This window comes from Apus apus, chromosome 23 (genome assembly GCF_020740795.1).
Source record: "Apus apus isolate bApuApu2 chromosome 23, bApuApu2.pri.cur, whole genome shotgun sequence".
NCBI classification, from domain to species: Eukaryota; Metazoa; Chordata; class Aves; order Apodiformes; family Apodidae; genus Apus; species Apus apus.
Window position 1 is genome coordinate 1,161,969 of NC_067304.1, and position 18,299 is coordinate 1,180,267.

Below are 18,299 nucleotides of genomic sequence, written 5' to 3' on the forward strand. Positions count from 1 at the left end.
TCCTAGGATGCTCTGTGACCTCCTCACCAATGGGCTGTGCTGAGACACCTGAGCTATGCCCAGAACTTTCCCAGAGTGTATTTGGAGGTGGTGGCTGGGCCTGGAGAGAGGGGAAGGGGAGGAGAGTTCATGGTGATGGGCAACCCCTGAGTAGGAAAGGGTCAAGTTTATCCCAGGGCCTCCAAAGACAACAGCAGAACCCTGCCCTGCACAGGGGTTAAGGTCAGGCTGCAGGCCCTGGTGTAAAGGTTAATCATTACTCCCTGCAGCCCCCATGACTGCAGCTCCACGGGAGACAAACAGGAGTTGAGCTGGCAGCCCAGAAACCAGCCACGTCCTGGGTTGCATCTCCAGCAGCATGACCATCAAGGGCCAGGGAGGGAACTGTTCCCTTCCAGTTCTAGGGTTCCCAAAACAAGGACGTGGAGCTGGCAGAGCGAGTCCAGAGGAGGCCACAGAGATGATGGGAGGGCTGGAGCAGCTCTGCTCTGGAGCCAGGCTGGGAGAGTTGGGGTGTTCAGCCTGGAGAAGAGAAGGCTCCAGGGAGACCTTAGAGCACCTTCCAGTGCCTGAAGGGGCTCCAGGAAAGCTGGGGAGGGACTTGGGACAAGGGCAGGGAGGGATGGGATGAGGGGGATGGATGAAACTGGAAGAGGGAGCTTGAGGTTGGACATGAGGAGGAAATTCTTTGGTGTGAGGGTGGTGAGAGCCTGGCCCAGGTTGCCCAGGGAAGCTGTGGCTGCCCCATCCCTGGCAGTGTTGAAGGGCAGGTTGGATGGGGCTTGGAGCAGCCTGGGCTGGTGGGAGGTGTCCCTGCCCATGCAGGGGGTTGGATCTAGATGATCTTTAAGGTCCCTTCTAACTCAACCCAGTCTGGAATTCTATGATGACCCTGCTGCCTCAGCATGATTACAGAATAACCACCCATCACTCCTGGTATTGTCACTGTGTGTCCCCTGCAGTATAAAATGGGGAGAAATGGGCTTCTTCACCCCCTCCTTCTGCATCCCTGCAGTCTGCCCGACACCTGCTGGCAGCAAGTCACACTTATTACATCCATGAACTGAAAAGTTTCCACTGACACCACTTCTGGGGGATGTCCACGGTTCCTCATTGTCAGACCTGGGACATCACAGGAGCCATCTAATGAGGAGGCTGATCTGCAGAGGAGGGTGGGAACCTGAAGGACATCGTAGCATCCGTGGGGCCCTGTGGTGGCATTTCTAAACAGGATTTGTCTAATACGTTTATTTTTTTTAAAAAAGTTAAATGATAAATGATAAAGAGCCCCTGCTAGCTGGGTGCCAGGAGATTGGACAGTGGGTTGGGTTTTGTTCAGTGTTGAAGCAAACACACATCAACCTCAGAGTCTTTCTGGCTTTCTTGGCACAGCAGAGGTGTCCCTGTGCCTAGTGCAGTGCTCACCTCTCCCCAAAAGCCAAAGGAATTGTAGCTGGGGAAGGACAGCCCTGGACCATCCCCTCCCTGCAGACAGGGATGAGCTGAGGAGCCCAGTGAGGAGCCAAGACCTGGCTGATGCTGGGGGAGAGGTGCAGGGAAAGGGAGTTCCTTGCTGGGCCCTGGGGTGAGGTTGAGGAATCCCTAATTACAGCCCAGTGTGGAAACGGGAAGTTCCCCACTGCCCTGGAGCCAAAGAAACAGACTCTGCATAGGCAAGAGACACAGGACACTGTTCCCAAGGGAAAAGAAATCCTGTCTAACTCCTTAGAGGGTATAAATGGGTCTCTTCTGCTCATCTGCATCAGATGAACATCTGGCCTCCCTGAGCTCCTCAGGCAGACACAGATTTGTGGCAGAGCCTGCGACATGGCTGGGAAGTTAACCCTGGGGCAGAGCAGATACCTGGAGAGCTGAGAGGTTCTACATGGCAGCAACAGAGTCCTGTGGCACAGCTCCACCACTCGAGAGCTCTGAATGTTCTTACTCTGGTTGTAGATCTGGGACAACAGATCCAACAGCCTGGTGCATGGGGCAGATGGGGATGAATGTCAGTCTGGTTTCTCCTGAGCATCCCTTCCCCACACGGGCTTGTGCCCCTGCCTCATTTCATCACCTTCTTTGTGGATCTGCAGTTGGGTCTGGGCTTTGGTGATGACCTCAGGGTGGTGAAAAGTACTTTTGTAAAGGGAAGTCCTGGTCTCACAAAACAACTGGTGTTTGCTGAAGGCATCGAGGACCTTATGGATAAGGATGACCTGGTAGATAAGAGTTTTCCTGGATTTCCAGAAGCAAAGACTTTAGGTCAGCCACAGCTAAGAGAGAAAGTCCAACCAGAGGTAAATACTCAATCAGCAGATAGGAAACAACAGTGAGATAACAAACCCTACTGATAATTCTTGTGTATTTGGCACAGCAGAGATGAAGGCTGATGATGCAGACATTCAGAAGGGTCTTGCAGGACTTGGGATTTGGGGTTAAAATGGCAGGAGATGTTTGGGGAAGTATCAAATGACACACAGAGGGGAAAATCCAATGACTTTGTAAGTAAGATGTTGGGCTTTGGGCTGGCTTTCACTTACTTGGAAGTGATACTTACCATGGGATCATGGTAAACATGAAAAAAAAAAATGAGGAACATCAGGAAAACATGAGCTAAATGTTCCATGGCAGCAAGAATCTGAAGCCATGAGAAATCCATGCTTTGTGCTGCCAAAGAGCTCAGCAGGATCCCATCCAAACTAAAGGAGAGGTGGGAACTTCTCCAGCAGTGAGGAACAGACCTGGGGAACTCCTTGCTGAAGGATGTTTTTTGTTCTAATAATTTCCTTGATTTGAGGGAAAGTGGGCAGATCCCTGGAGGAGAAACCCACTGAGGGTTCTTACATAAAGAAGAAACCACATTCAGCACAAAAGGTCTCTGAGCTGAAAAGAAAGACCAGGAGAGTGTGAGGGGTGAGTGTGCTGGAGCCTCTGCCTGATCCCCAGCCAGTGAAAGCCTGTCACCATCATCATAATAAGAGGAATCACAAACTGTGAGGGTTTCTATCTCCTTGCTGTGTAGATCCCAGCTGGGGGTTTTCTTTCACTATGTTCAGTCCAACCCTTTTTAAAACCCTGGTAACTCCTCTGCTTCAGTGATATCCTTTGGCAATGAGTTTTGCAAATAAAGTGCTCTCTGGGCATTAGTCAGGAAGGTTTATTGCTTTATAGTAGCTTGCTGGTGCTGAACTGCTATATATAGGTTGTCAGCAATTAGCAGGATGCTCACAAGGTTATTGAAGTAATTTTGATTTTCCTTCTGCCAAAACTTGCTGTGTTTTCTGTATGTATGAAAACACTTGAAAGAAAATCAGTGGCTGCAAGAAGAAAGAAAACCAGAGAACAAACCCTGCTTGGAGCTGGTGGCTCCTTCGACAGGGCTATCTTTCAGAAATGGGATTTTAATCAGGAACCTTTGATTAAAATAGTTCCTTTGATTGCTCAGGTCCCAGGCACACCCCTGTGGGCTGGAGGTATGCGTGGCAAGCCCAGCCCTATAACCAGTCCCTCAGGCTGGTGGAGAGGTGAATCTTGCCAGGATCAGAGACTGGGTTGATGCTTAAGGGGTCCCAGATGACTTTCTCCAGAGGTATCTGTTGAGTTAGCTGCCCCAGCAGGGGCAGCACTGGGGCCCTGGCCACACTGGGAGCCAGGGCTGGGCCCAGGTGAAAACCAAGCTTTGACCAGGGTCTGCTGTGTCTGGGGGCCTCCATTGTCCCGGTGAGACAGTCCCTCTTGTGTCTTCACACCTGCCCTTTGAAGGAGAGGGTTGCCCTGTCTGAGTGCTGGGGGGCATGGGTTCTCAGCACCAGCTCAGGGGGGATGATAGGTTTGGTGGACTGAGTCCAGGTGTGGGACAAACCTGGTCACACATCCCCCCCAGGCACAGGACTTCAGCACCAAAGAACTGGACACCCTTCCCCATGAGCCACCTTCTCTGAGACTTCATGAGTGCTTTCTACTGCAGCAAAGCTCAAAATGGTGAGGAGGCTGCGATGGCTCAATCCAAGACCCCCAGAAAAGTCTGAAAGCAGCAGAGCACCCTCCCCCGCTCTCTGGAAAGGGCTGGACTGCTCCCAGGTGGAGGTGTTTTAATGACTGTTTTGGATCCCCGGGAGCCAGCCTCCTCCCACTCAGCCCAAGGTAATTTACCTCCTCCACCAGGGTTGGAGGAGTTGTTGACTGGTGGAGTGCTCAGCTGGTAGAACAGGTTCTCAGCAGGGAGTTGTCTCTGAAACCCTGGGAGACCTGGATGGATGGAGCTGGGAGCTGAGCACGGGTCTCCACTCCAAGCCTGGCCCAGCCAGGAGTGGTTGGCTCTGCGTGGCACTCCTGGGCAGGGCGTCTTTTGCAGGGCGCTGCTAGTAGACAAATTACAGCCTTGCCTCTGTCAAGGTAGATAAGAAACCATGTGATGCAGCGGTGGTAAACGGGTTGCAGGCAGGGTAAAGGTGCACAGGGAAATAACCTTGCAGGGAGTTCTTCCCTCCTCGGGGAGCAGAGTCTCCAGGCAGCCCAGATCCCACGGGTCCGGCAGCACCTTGGCCTTGATGCTTGCACAAGTTTTGGGAGCTCTGTGAAACTCAGGGAAAGCAGGAATGTCTTTTAGCAGAAGGAACTGGTCTGATCTCTCCAGGTAGGTGCTGTGGTTTAATGCTTAATCCTTTCCCAGCAGGAGGGAGGGGGTGAGGGTGGGCTGGTGGCTCAGTAAGCCTGGAGGGTGCTGGGGAGGGTGGGAAGAGGGGGCAGCCACCCTGGGAGCTGCTGTTCACCAGCCCCTGGCACTGCTGGAGCTTCTCGTGGGTGGGCAAGATCAGAGGCAGTTTTGTCTCTGCTGCCAGGGGAAGCTGAGCCCTGTAGAGGAAAATGGCTCTGGAAACACAGCCTTGCCCCACGTTGGCTTGGAGCAACCTGGTCTGGTGAAGGTGTTCCTGCCCCTGCAGGGGGGTTGGAGCTGGATGGTCTTAAGGTCCCTTCCAACCCAAACCAGTCTGTCATTCTGTGATTCTGTATTTTTTTGACTGGTTTGCCTTTCACTGGGCATTTCTGGTTGGGCTGTGCCTCCAGCCTGGCCCCAGAGGCTGTGGGGTTCCTTCACTTGCTGTGTCTCCATGCAGCCCCTGGGTGTGGGTCCCAGCTCCCTCCTGCAGAGGTTGAGCCTCTGCCCATCCGGTGCTGAGCAAGCCCTGATTCATCAGCAGCCACTGAATAATCCCTCAGCCCCTGGCTTTGCTCCTTCCAAAAAAGTGGTTTTGGCTCCTGTGGGAGCTGGCGCAAGTGGGGCTCCTGGGCATTTTGGGGTGCTCAGGTGCTCACCCAAAGCCTGGGGGATGTGGGGATGGTTCCTGACCTCCAGCAGACCCGATGGCAAGAGCCACTGACCTTGGCTGTGCAGATGGGGTGATGGTGACTCAAACACAGCCATGATCTCCCACAAAATGGAGCAGAAGCCCCAGTTTTAGTGGATGTGCTGGCTTCAAGACTTAATTGCAAACTTACTTTGGATGAGATCATACCCTGGGCTGCATCACCAGCAGTGTTACTAGAAGATTGAGGGAGGGAATTCTTTCCCTCTGCTCCTCTCTGGTGAGACCCCCTGCAGTTCTGGGTTCAGTTCTGAGGTCCCCAACACAAAAAAGGGCATGGAGCTGTTGGAGCGAGTCCAGAGGAGACCACAGAGATGATCCAAGGGTTGGAGCAGCTCTGCTCTGGGGACAGGCTGGGAGAGTTGGGGTGTTCAGCCTGGAGAAGAGAAGGCTCCAGGGAGACCTTAGAGCAGCTTCCAGTGCCTGAAGGGGCTCCAGGAAAGCTGGGGAGGGGCTTGGGACAAGGGCAGGGAGGGATGGGATGAGGGGGATGGATGAAAACTGGGAGAGGGAGATTGAGGTTGGACATGAGGAGGAAATTCTTTGGTGTGAGGGTGGTGAGAGCCTGGCCCAGGTTGCCCAGGGAAGCTGTGGCTGCCCCATCCCTGGCAGTGTTGAAGGGCAGGTTGGATGGGGCTTGGAGCAACCTGGGCTGGTGGGAGGTGTCCCTGCCCATGCAGGGGGTTGGATCTAGATGATCTTTAAGGTCCCTTCTAACTCAAACTACTCTTTGATTCTCTGAGACACCTACCATGGCCAGCACAGAAACAGGAATGAAGAGAGACCTCATTGCTGGGAGGGTGCCAGCTCACACCCTGCCTCCATCAGAGGACATCCCAACCCATCCAGATCCACCTCCTCTGATCCAGAACACAAGCCCAGTGGGGTCCTTCACCCCGGGTTGTTTCACAACCCACGAGGCTGTTTCTGCACTCTCATTATATGAGGCACCATTCACTGGAAGAGCAGAAGTGTCAGATACCTCAGCACTAATGATTAACAGGGCAGGAAAGGACGAGGCAAGGGGAGACTCACCCATTTTCTTTTTACTCATCTCTTTGGGGTTAAAAAGAGTAAGATGGTGAAAGAGAAATCCTGGTTTGAAAACAGGAAGGAACGATTGGCAAAGCAAATCCACAGTCTAACAGGTGGGTTACTTAATGACAAGTAACGAGGAACTGCACATTGGTGGCACCAGGTTAGGTGCTGCCTCTGAGGGACCCAAACAAAGTCAAGGTATGAAAACCTCATTTTTGTTTCGGAGGAGCCTGTGCACACAGGAACAAGAAACAACTGGCTCTTGCATAGGTCCAAACTGGTGTCAGTGCTGTCACCGTGTGAGGGACAGGAGTGCTCAGCAGAGGCACCTGTGTGTGTGTGCCTCACGTGTGTGCCAGCCTTGCTGGGTATGGATGTACCCGTGCAGTGACTGCCATGCTGGGCAGTCCCCCCGTGCCCTGCACATGGGGCCCAGCACCCTGCCTGCCCGGGGCAGCTCCCCTGGGTAGGGACATTCCCTGGCCAGGCCCCCAGAGGCGAGAGCAGCCACACGAGCTGGCTGGGGATGCTCCCACAGGCATGTCCCAGCCTTCCTGCTGCCCCATCTCTCCCCATCCCAGCTTGGCAGTGGGGACCACCCAGAGCCCCCCAGCAGCAGCTCTGGGCTGTGGGGGGCAGGGGATGGAGGCAGTGGGGGGCAGCACACCCTGGGCATTGCCCTGTCCCCAAAGAGGTGCTGAGCTTTCTCTGTCCCCACTTTGCTCTCCGTTCTGCTCTGCTGCCCCTTCCGTGCTCCACCATCTCCCTTGACCAGGAAGAACAGAAGCCACAAAACGGTCGTGGGGGGTGATGTGGTTTAATTTATCACCCAGCTCTCATTACACAGTAACTCATAAACCGCGCTGCGCGTCGCCGCGGCCGCCGGGCCCGCGGGCCTGGGCCGGCTCCCACCTTCGTTTTCTTGAGTCAAATTCAAAGTAAACCTGAAATCTGGATGAAGCTGGGGTGCTGTGATGGGATGGGTGCTGGGATGGGATGGGTGCTGGGATGGGCTGGGCTGCTGGGACCCCTGGGAGTGCTGGCAGCTGAGCCAGGACAAGTGCTGCGGGGAAAGGAACACTCTGCTGAAAAGCTCCATCCAGCCAATAAAAATATTTTCCAGCAGGGTTCATGCACCAGCAGAGAGGGTGGGACAGGTTATTGCAGAGAAAGGAAGAGAAAGCTGGTGTTTTCCAAACAGGTTCTTGCTAAGGGTGGTGTGTTATTTAAAAAGTATACGTTTGGCTTGTGAAGAATAAAATCTTGAAAGATTACTCCTTAAAGATGGTTACAGACCTTGTCTTTTTGGTACAATCTGTGATGAGAAACAATCTCCAGTCCCAGCCCCATGCAGGGAGTAAGAGGAGCTCCTTCCCTCCCTGTCTCCAGACAGAGCTTGTCAGCAGGTGCTTTCAGTTGCCTTTTTGCTCAATAAAAATTCAAATTCCATCACCACAACTTGCACTGGGGCTAAAATCTTCTGCCACTAGTGGTTACCCTCCCAGCTTATGTGGTTGACATCTGTGTGGTGGCTTTAGGGTCCTGGTCTTGCAGAGTTACAGGTTAAATATCCTTGCCTGGGAAGGTTTGCTTAATGTAGGGATTCCTTTTAAATGAGTGCTCCCTCCAACAGAAGAAATAAGGAGTTATAAATTCGAGTGTTTGTGTTGGGAAATGCCTGCACCAGCTGGGTGGAGTGAGTCCTTTGCAACACCTGGCTCGCGTTGGCGTCCCTCTCCAGCCCCTGCAGCAGCTGGAGAAGGCAGCCAACCTCCACCAGCCCCTCGGCCCTCGCTCCTTCCTTGTCTGGTTCAGGGCTGCAAGCTCCTGGGCAGGCCACAGCCTCACCATGTCCTTATGTTTCAATTAAAACAGCTTGGCCAGGCAGAGGACCCTTGAGGATGAAGAAGAGCAGCAAAGAGAGCGCCGGCGAAGGCACCGGAACCTGCTGTCCTCCACGTCCACAGATGAGGAGCCTCTCAGCCCTGTGAAAGACACAAGTCCAACTTCCAGCAGGTGCGTGAGGTCCTGCTAGAGTCAGTCTCATGGTGCTGACAGCTTACAGCTTTCTGCCTTGTTTTTCTCAACCCTGAGCCAAAGCAGCTGCAGTTGGTATGATTATCCTCTGGATGAGAGTGGGCTGAGCTGTGGGAAGACCTGAGGTCCAACGGGCCCTTGGGCAGAAGGATGAGCTTCACAGGAGGAGAAGAGGAGGGGTGTATCTCTGGTGGCTTGAGTCATGGGTCTCAAAATGTCCCATGGCACAGGGAGCCTGTGTGCTGGGGTGAGGGCTGGTGCCCAGGTTGAGCTCTGGTGGGTGCTGACCATGCCCTGGTGGCATCTTGAGCAGGTAAGAGCAGCCAGGCTCTCATCTCAGCAGGGCAGGTGAGCAGAGTGTGCAGCATCCAGTTGGCTGTCCTGCCCCAAAGAGCCTTGCAGAAATGTTGCATGACCTGTGCTGGACTGGGGAGGTGACCTAAGGGCTTTTCAGTCAGTGCTCCCAAAGTCTTCTGCTACAGGGAGCTGGAATTTGGAGGCACCCTGAAATCAGCTGCCCTTACACAGCCTGACCCACTCTCTGGCCTGATCCTAGAAATTTCCAATATAGTTAGATGACTTGTGTTCACGAGAGACCCAGGCTCCAGAGTTGCTCCTCTCTGTAGACGGGATGGAGTCAGGATGCCTGGGTTGTGTATGGATTGAGCAGAGGTTGGACAAGGCCAACATGAACAACTTGGAGATGACATGTCCCCCTTCCCTGATGCTCGCACAGGCTGACCAGGGGCTGACTGCAATTCAGGAGGAGGGCAAATATTAGGAAAAAATTCTTTGTTGTGAGGGTGGTGAGACCCTGGCCCAGGTTGCCCAGGGAAGCTGTGGCTGCCCCATCCCTGGCAGTGTTGAAGGGCAGGTTGGATGGGGCTATGCACCACGACCCATCTTGTCCCAAACTCTGGAGACCATGTAGATAAAGTCTGTGTGGTCCTGGGCAGACACCCTGTCTGTCCCTTCCCAAATCTGGTGCCTGTGTTTGCCTGGGGGAAGGAGGGACAAAGGGCTATTTTGCAGGAAGTGTTGGGACTGCGGCTCTGGTAGATTTTCTTACAAACAACTCCTTAAACTTGAAGTCAGTGATATTTTTTCCTGATCTACCAAAGAGCCCCAGACGTGTCTCCTAGAACTGCAGACCCAAATATGCTGCTCTGACCCTGCAGCTCCAGGGCACAGGTCTTGGTGGATGCTGGTGTCCTGGGATGAGGCTGCAGAAATGCTTCATCTCTGCCACCAAAAAATAAGGGGAAAAAACCCCAAACAACTTCTAATCCAGATTTGACCTTGACAATCCTAGTTGGGGTGACAGGGATGAGTGTGGCTGCAAGTCCAGGTCTGCAGGGATGACTCCAGGATGTTGGGATTCTTACACTCCCCCAGAGCTTTTCCCCTGGGTTAACCTCCCTGCAGACCCAAGCCAGCCCCCTGCCCCCGGTGTGTGAAGGTTTTCCTGTGTTTTTCTCCATCTCCAGACCTCAAACCCTGGTGAAACCAGCGTCTCCGGAAGACAAGGAAGAGCGGAAGGTCTCGGAGGTGCTGAAGACACAAGAAGGGATAAGGACAAGGTCCCCGATGGCCACCTCTGAGAAGCTGAGGCAGAAGGAGCATCAGGAGCTGGGGTTGGGCAGGAGCCGTGTGGGGATGAGGCCACGAGTGGGGCAGGAGAACATCCAGGCTGGAGAGCAGGAGCAGGATGCAGCCAAGGGCAGAGAAGACTCGCCAGGAGACCAGCAGCCAGAGCGGAAGGTGGTGGTGAGGGGACGTCTCCAGGACAAAGAGGGACCAGGTGTGGGGACAGCCCGGGGGGAGCAGAGGAAGGAGGAGGGGGAGCAGCAGCCACGGGCATCACCAGAGCTGGGGGGCTGCCGCCTCCGGGAGGTGAAGATCCTGACCAGGCAGGGGAGCCGCAGCACGGAAGAGAAGACAGCCTCGGTGGTCACCGTGTCTCTGGCCCAGCAGGTGAGCAGGGATGGCCAAGGCAGCAATCCTTGAGGTGCAAGGTTCTGTGTGCTGGGAGGACAACACAGAGAGGGAAGCCGGAAAGTGCCAGGAGGGAAATGGGACCTGTGGGCTTTTGGAGAAAGTTTTTCTGAGAGCTGCAAACCATGAGGCAGTGAACAGGGTCTCACCATCTCCTGCCCCTCCCCTGCATGTACTATTCTGATCACCTTCTCCAGCAAGCCCCTGCTGATTTCCATCAGGGTTTCTCTGGAGAGGTGTTTGAGGCTTTTGCGTCTCCAAGTGAGACAGCCCAGCTTTGGAGGATTGAGATCTGTCTCCTGCCTCCACACTGGTTCCCACCCTGTGTGTTTTGCTCCCTGCACCTCAACCTTCTCTGCAGACTCTGCAGGGATGCATCAGACATCTGTTTTTTTCCTCAGAAACCATCCAGGAGTCCCTCAAAGGAGGTGATACAGCTGTCTCCCACCCAAGATGAACCTGCAGAAAAGTCAGATACTTCTCCAACTCCAGTCACCTACAGCAGCTCCATCAGACGAACCAGCCCAAGAACTGTCTCCTTTCGGGTAAGAGCTAAAGCAAATTGGGGAAGACCCCAATTCAGGCAGTGGAGGGTGGGGGGAAGGAAGGGGTTGCTTTGGTCTCCAGGTTACATTGGCAGAACCTGTTCCCAAAGGTGTGTTCCAAATCCACCCTTGACCTGGACACTGCAGGTCTGCTTCAGTCTTTCCTCCTTTTTCCTTCTCTGTGTCTGGCTGAAGGCCAGGACAGGTGATGTGATGAACACGTCCACGTTCACTTGGAAACTTACAAAACAAATGAGAAAACAGGGAGCTCATTGCCCTCAGATTTTACAGGGAGCCACATCCACCCATCAGCATTTCTTGTTTTCCCTGTGAGCACAGGATAAAATTAAAATCCATCTTCCTTCTTGTCCTTTACATCCCTGAGAATATCTTCAGTTCTAGCCCCCTACAAAAGATCTGTGGAATAAAGTGCTTGGAGAGGCTGGGAAAGCTTTTGAGATCTTTCCTGCTGTGACCAGGGCTGACTGGCCGGGCTTAGCTGACTTTCATGGAGCTTTACTGGGAATAAACCCTTTAGCACTACAAGTGTCTTCAGTCTGGAGAGCTTCGAGCTCTGGTGTGGGTGGACATGGAGCTTGCTTGAAAACTCGGAGCTCAATTTGAGACAGTTTCTCCCATGTTTGTCTTTGATAACCAAAGATGGCTCCAGTATCTCCTCTCCTTGTGTCTTCCAGGTTATTTCAAGAAAAGAGAAAGAAGAAAGCCAAAGCCCTCTCACAAGGAGGTCAGCACCTCTCTTTATGTTACTTTGGCCTTCCTGGGTAGGGATTGTCAGCCCTTTGTCTCAAGGGAGGAGGAGGAGGTGATGGGACCTGGTACCAGCTGGTCAGTACTCTGGCACAGGTCTGCTAAACAATTGTCCCCAGGGTGCCTGGATGACCTGGCCATGATGTTAAGCAGAGGACAGGACCATGTACAATGTCTGGATTACACCTGTATGAGTTCCCCTCCACCAGCCTTGCTGGCTCTTGGTTGCTGTAGTTTTGTTAAGTGCTGGGTGGTGCAGCACCATGACAGGGTCCTTGGAGATAGTGGGAATAAACCCTTTAGCACTATAAGTGTCTTCAGTCTGGAGAGCTTTGAGCTCTGGTGTGGGTGGAAATGGAGCTTGCTTGAAAACTTGGAGCTCAACTGCTTTGGTCTTGGAGACCCATCATGCAGGTCCATGAGCAGCTCATCTGGTTTGGTGGCCAGATCAAGTGCTCCTCCATGGCAAGGTTCAGGTGGGAGACTTAGAAACTCTTGAGAAACTGAGGGCACACATATGAATGCAGGGAGTGGACAGGGTGCCCTGTCCCACCTCTGAGTCCAGGGCAGGAGAGTGGGGTTTTCAAGGACCTGGGTCTGCACCTATGGATACTACAGCAAACTCATACTGTCACTGTTGAAGATGCAGTTCAGACCTGGCAGTTTACTCAGAATAAACTGAGGAACTCAGAACTGTTTTTCAATGGACAATGTACCCCAAGGAAGACAGTGAGACCCAGAGATCTTGGTCACCAGCAGGGCATGAGCTGCCATGGTTCACTTGGCAGATGGATGCAGGAGGAACACCTGGGTTGGACAGGGTCTCCTGCCACGTGGAACCCCTCAGGACCACAGTCCCAGGAGATCCTGAGGGGGCTGTGTTTGGGCATTGAAGCTAGATGATCGTTAAGGTCCGTCCCAACCCAAACCTAGGGTTAGTCTGTGTTCAACTCTCTCTCCTTTTCTTCACCAGCGCAAGCCTGAGGATCCCAGGTAACAGCACCACCATTGGGGAGAAGCTGGAGAAGTACAACTCAGCTGTACAGGTATGGAAAGCCCCTGGAATGGCCAGACTGGTGTGGAGGGATGTGTGGGGAGAGGAAGAGGAGTGGCCTGGAGCTGAGCAGGGAATGGAGAGGGGGATGGAACTGCACCAAGCACCCAGTGCTGACACGGTTGAAGAAGATGGTTCCAGACAGAAAAAGGGAAGGGCCCCAGGGTTTTAGGAGCAGGGAGGGGATGTCCCTTGGAGAGGGTCATGGTCCTGTTGGGAGGAGCAGGGGGTCAGTCCCATGAGCTGGTGATGGGCAGGGAGGGAGCAGACCCCAACGGGCTCAGGACACAAACCAGAAGCAGGACTTTGCTTTTTACCTCTTGGGGTGCAGCACGGCCCCTGCTGATGCTCCTCTCTCCTCCCAGCGCTCGGAGGTGGTGAAATCCTCCCTGACTATTCAGAAGAGCCTCCTGCTGTCCTCAGAGGGGGTGGCCAGCAAGCGCAACTTCTTCGAGGCAAGTGCTACCAGCAAGGCTGAGCCACTGGCTGTCAAGAAGGTAAGGGCAGGGGTTAACCCGAGTGAGGACCTTCCAGAGGGCAGGCATCAGGTTTTTGGACAAATCTTCTTCTAAAGCCAGTCCAAAGATTATAGGTCTGGAGCACAGGTCTTATGAAGAGCAGCTGAGGGAGCTGGGGATGTTCAGCCTGGAGCAAAGGAGGCTGAGGGGAGACCTGCTGGCTCTGCAACTGCCTGAGAGGAGGTTGGAGCCAGGGGGGGTTGGTCTCTTGTTCCAAGCATCAAGGGATAGAACAAGAGGAAACGGCCTCAAGTTGCCCAGGGGAGGTTTAGATTGGGTATTGGGAACAATTTCTTCCTGGCAAGGGCTGTCAGGGCCTGGCCCAGGCTGCCCAGGGCAGGGGGGGAGTCCCCATCCCTGGAGGGGCTTCAAAGCCCTGTAGATGTGGTGCTGAGGGACATGGGCAGTGGTGGCCTTGGCAGTGCTGGGCTAGCAGTTGGGCTTGGTGATCTTGAAGGTCTTTTCCAACTAAAACAATTCCATAATTCTATGGTACCAAGCCCAGGAGGCTGCTGCCTGGATGCAGTTTGGTAGGAGTGCAGGGCTGGGCAGGGCTGGGCAGGGGCTGCCACCGAAACTGCGCCCTGGCGCTGTGTGGGTTTGTGCCCATGAGCTGGTATTTGAGGAGCTGGTATTTGAGGAGCTGGGATGGAGCCAAGGTGTGGGCTGGTCTCTGCGTGTTGCAGGTTTGCTCATTCTTCCCTTGCCTGGGGATTATCCTGGGTGACGTTTGTGCAGTGGGAGAGCTGGTGCTGTAACCCTGGCATCCCTTTCTGTATGACAGGACAACCTGAAGATCTCAGAATCGGTGACATCCCGTATTAATCTGTGGATCAGCAGAGTCCAGGACCCTGCCAAGGAGGAAAAGAACAAGGTACAGCCAGTGCCAACACCTCGGGCTAGAGCCCTGAGACCAGGAAGCCTGGTGGGATGTGTCTCTGCATCTGGGGTGGTGGGTCTTGAAGGGCTGATGAACTCTTGGCAGGGTTGGGTTTTTCAGGGCAACCATGGTGAAATGTTCAGACACTTTTTGATGCTGTGCCATGATCCTGATTCCAAAGTGCCTGAGGCAACTGCTCCCAACCCTTGGTGGGGTGAGGAGGGAGCAGGAATCCTGTGGGTATGTGTCCCAGGGGACATGCAGGGGGACATGACCCTGCCACCAGGGAGAGAGATCACCCCAGCGTATTCCCTTCTCTACCAGTGTCTGGAGGACTGGCTGTGACCTGGAGCCACTAGGAGATGAGCAATGTGCTCAGTGTTTCAGAACTGGGCTTGGCAGGGCTTGGAGAGCTGTGTGTGCATGGAGAGGTCCTGCTGCATGTGGGGCCTGGAGGAACCTGTACCCCAGCCCACCACAGCAGGGTGTCTTGTAGCTGTGGGGTCAAAGTGCCCAGCTCTGAGACTCACGATCAGCATTTTGCCACCACGGTTGTGCCAGGACATGGATGTGAAGGAGCAGGACAGTAGACTCTTAGGGTTTGTTTCCTGTACTTGGACAAGAGAGGTTCAGAAAGTCCTGGGGAGGTATCACTGGTAACAGCAACCAAGTGCTTTGCCCCTGCTGGCAGCAGAGTCTCCCACAGCCGCTTGGGTGCAGGACCAGGAGGGGCAGCTCCAGCCCAGCCCTGCAGCCCAGGCAGACAAGCCCAGGCACCCCCAGCACGGAGCTGCAGCCACCAGAACTGCCCAGACCTGTCTGTACCAGGAGGCTGAGCTGGCTCCACATCTGCCAGGAAAAGATTTTGCTCCTGGGGTCACCCTTGGGTGAAGCTTGCAGCTCCTTTGTTTTTCCTTAGTGTCATCCACCTCTGTAGGCTGGAGCTGCACTTGGTTTTGAGGGTCTACCAGGTGCAGGATCTCAAAGCTGACTGGTTTTTATCTGGAGCATTTATGCTTCAAAGCTTGGTTAAAGTCAGACCAAAGGAACACTGCAGATGGTTCATGGGGAAAAACTTTCTTGTGCCATTTATGACTCTTCCGTTTGCAGGACATCAGGAAAATAAACAACCTCCCAAAACGTGATGTCTGGGTAAAGCAGACTGGAGACACCCCTGGAGACACCAAGGTAGACAAGGAAATTGGTGCATCCTCTGAGCTGGGGGAGAGCAAGCACCTGCCCATGGTGCTTCTCCCATGGGGCAGGTGTGGGAGAACCAGGCTATGAGGGGGAGAGGGGGAGAACCCCATGACTTAGGGGACTCAGCAGGAGGGGGACAACTGCAGGCAGCTGCAAGTGTGAAAAGGGGTCTGGTCTGTGAGGAGAAATGGCATGTGGTGGGATTTAGAGGATGCCAGCATATCCCATGCCATGTTTGGGACAAGAAAGGTTAAAGTAGCCCCTTTGGGGTTTTGCAGCATCAGGCCCAGCCTCAATGTTTCTCGCTTTCTTTTCCAGTTGCAATAATATCAGATATAATATCAGATGACCTGGAAAAAACTGTTTGCTCTGAAGATCAAAGCCCAGCCCTACCCAACCATCCAGCAGCCCCTGCCACGAGAGGCCTCTGAGCCACGTGTAGGTGCACCCCGGGTCGCCGGGGTCTTCTGCTTGTAGGATGCAAAGGAAGAAGGTTGGAAGATTATCCCTGTCCCCCCAGTCCTCACCTGCTGCCTGCCTGGGACTGCCCAGGCCTGGAAACTACTCACAAATGTTGCAGGCAGACTCCTGCCTCGTTTCCCCAAAATCTTTTGGTCTTTTGCTCCCAACCTCTGGCTGTGCCCCATAACTGCTCTCAAAGAGGATCAACCTGTACGTCTCCTTTGCAGCTGGATCGTGACCAGAATCCAGGGGCCAGAAGCTGCCTGGCCAAGGGAGTTGCAGCTGCATGTCCAGGGGCCGTGTCCATTCCTGCTGCCTGGCTGGTGTGGGGTCAGATGGGACAGAGAGATGTCACAGCCCTCTCCAAGGCTGTCACTGCTGGAGGGCCCCAACCAAAGGCAAACGGTGTTTGCACAGTCACACGTGTTGGTGTAGCTGCCTCATGGAAGAGAGGTGGACCTGATGGCCCTGGAGCTTCCCTCCATCTGAGCCAGAGACTTGGCCTTCTCCACCCTGTCCTTACTGTCCCCTGCCCCCTTCAAGCAGTGATCCCTTTCACTTAGTGACACGGGAAAGGTGGGCTGGCCATGGCCCTGCTTCTGGGGTCTCATGGAGCTGAGCACCCTGTGCTGTTCCCCTGCTACAAACCTCATTTCCCTCTGGCATGTCCTCCCAAGCCCTTTGCCTGTGGCTGTGCAGACCCCTGGTCCCACACTCCCAGGGTGCTGAGCCTACCCAGGAAGGGAACTGGGTGCTCCAGGGGCCACAGGCAGCTGATAGAGCGATGCTGGAGCCATCCCATGGGCTTGGGCTGTGCCTTGAGCAACCACTGCAGTGTCATGTTTGGTGTGGGACTCTACTGCTGCCCCTGGCTCTGCTCTTGCTTGCTGGGCTTTGGGAAGGATTTGGGTTTCTCTGTGCCTTTTTTTTTTTTTTTTTTTTTTTTTTTTAAATTCTAATAAAACTTGCTCTTTCTAAGAGGCTCCTGGTCACCTGCTCCTGGGCTGGAACTGGGAGCAGTTCACTTCCTTTCTTCTGAGCAGAGGAAAGAAAGCAAAAAGTTAGTAACAGAGCCCTGGGACGGGCTGCCCAGGGAGGTGGTGAAGTCTCCTTGTCTGGAGACATCCCAGACCCTCTGGACGTGTTCCTGTGGGATCTGCTCTAGGGGTCCTGCTCTGGCAGGAGGGTTGGACTAGGTGATCTTCAGAGGGCCCTTCCAGCCCTGACCACTCCACAACTCTGTGTCCTGGGAGGGTAAAGGCAGCCTGAAGCTCTTCCCTTCTCATTGCAGCATCTTGGCCATGGTGCAGTGGCCGAGGGAGCCCGGCTGGGGGCTGTGACGGAGGGTCCAGGCCCCACTCAGGCAGCGCTGCCTTATCAGCGTCCCTGGCCCTTGAAAGTGACAGCTGCCTGGCTTGTGTCAGCCCCTCGGGCACTCGTGTATCTCAGTCTGGAGGGTTTAAAATAGCAAAACTCTGAGGCCACACAATAGCTTGGGCTTATATGGGCTCCTGGGGGGGAAAGGGGGAGCAGGGGAGGGGGTTGAGGCCACGGCAGCCGAAATAGCAACTCACAAGTGTTGCATTCCTTGCTGGGCGCCGGGCACATTCCTGCCGGCACTGCCCGCCCCGGGGTGGGTGCTGGAGCCCCCTTAAATCCTCCTGCCCCCAAACAGCATTTCCCAGACGCCCACCAGCTTCCTCTCAGCTCCCCAGGATCCTACCAGTGCCCCACACAGAGGTAAGTCTGGGGTGGTGGGTGCAGGCTCCTGGCGCAGGATGCTTGGTGGAAGGGGAGTTGTCAAAGACCCAGCAGTGATTTGGCTCAGGGCTCATGATCCTGCCCAGCCCCTCACTCAAGGATGTATTTTTGCCATGAATGCCTTCCCATGGATAAAGCATCAGGACCCCCTCCAGGGACTTGAATTTGCCACCAGCCCAACACATCTGAACCACCCAGATAGACACCACGGTGGCTGAGAAGGATTTTGCTTGCCCTGTCTCTGGGGGAATCTCATATATCCTTATTCCTGGTGTCTCCAGAGGGGACAGGAGGGATGTGATGCCCATGGGAGCATTGGCCCCATGGAGTGGGTTAGATGTAGGATGCTCCTGTGCATGGTCTGACCCTGACACATGGGCAGGGAGCAGCGACATGATCCACACTGGAGAAAATGGTCCATGTCTGGGTCACCTGGAGGAAAGCAGGGACTGCAAACCCTGGAGGATTAACTCAGGCCCACAGGTGTGATCAGCCAGCCCTGAGCTAATGAAAAGGAGGATTTCAAGGAGTGAGAGGGATATCTGGATTAATACACAGCAAATGATGGGGGATGCAGCTGCTGTCGAAAGTATGTGCAATGTCTCCTCTTTAAGTCTGCAAATCATCTGGCTGGGTTCTCATTCTTTCAAAATAGTATCCAAAGCTTTAATGGAA

The 18,299-nt window shown here is 54.2% G+C and overlaps 1 protein-coding gene across 1 annotated transcript; it reads left to right on the forward strand.

Annotated features, from left to right (window-relative positions):
* The first annotated feature begins 4,446 nt into the window (after positions 1–4,446).
* Positions 4,447–16,779, forward strand: LAD1 (ladinin 1). The gene is made up of 10 exons (XM_051639109.1): positions 4,447–4,636; positions 8,280–8,420; positions 9,929–10,415; positions 10,838–10,981; positions 11,677–11,726; positions 12,723–12,795; positions 13,169–13,300; positions 14,106–14,195; positions 15,312–15,389; positions 15,720–16,779. The coding sequence occupies exons 1-10, from the start codon at positions 4,599–4,601 to the stop codon at positions 15,726–15,728; spliced, it is 1,242 nt and encodes a 413-aa protein (XP_051495069.1). The 5' UTR covers positions 4,447–4,598; the 3' UTR covers positions 15,729–16,779.
* The last annotated feature ends 1,520 nt before the right edge of the window (positions 16,780–18,299 follow it).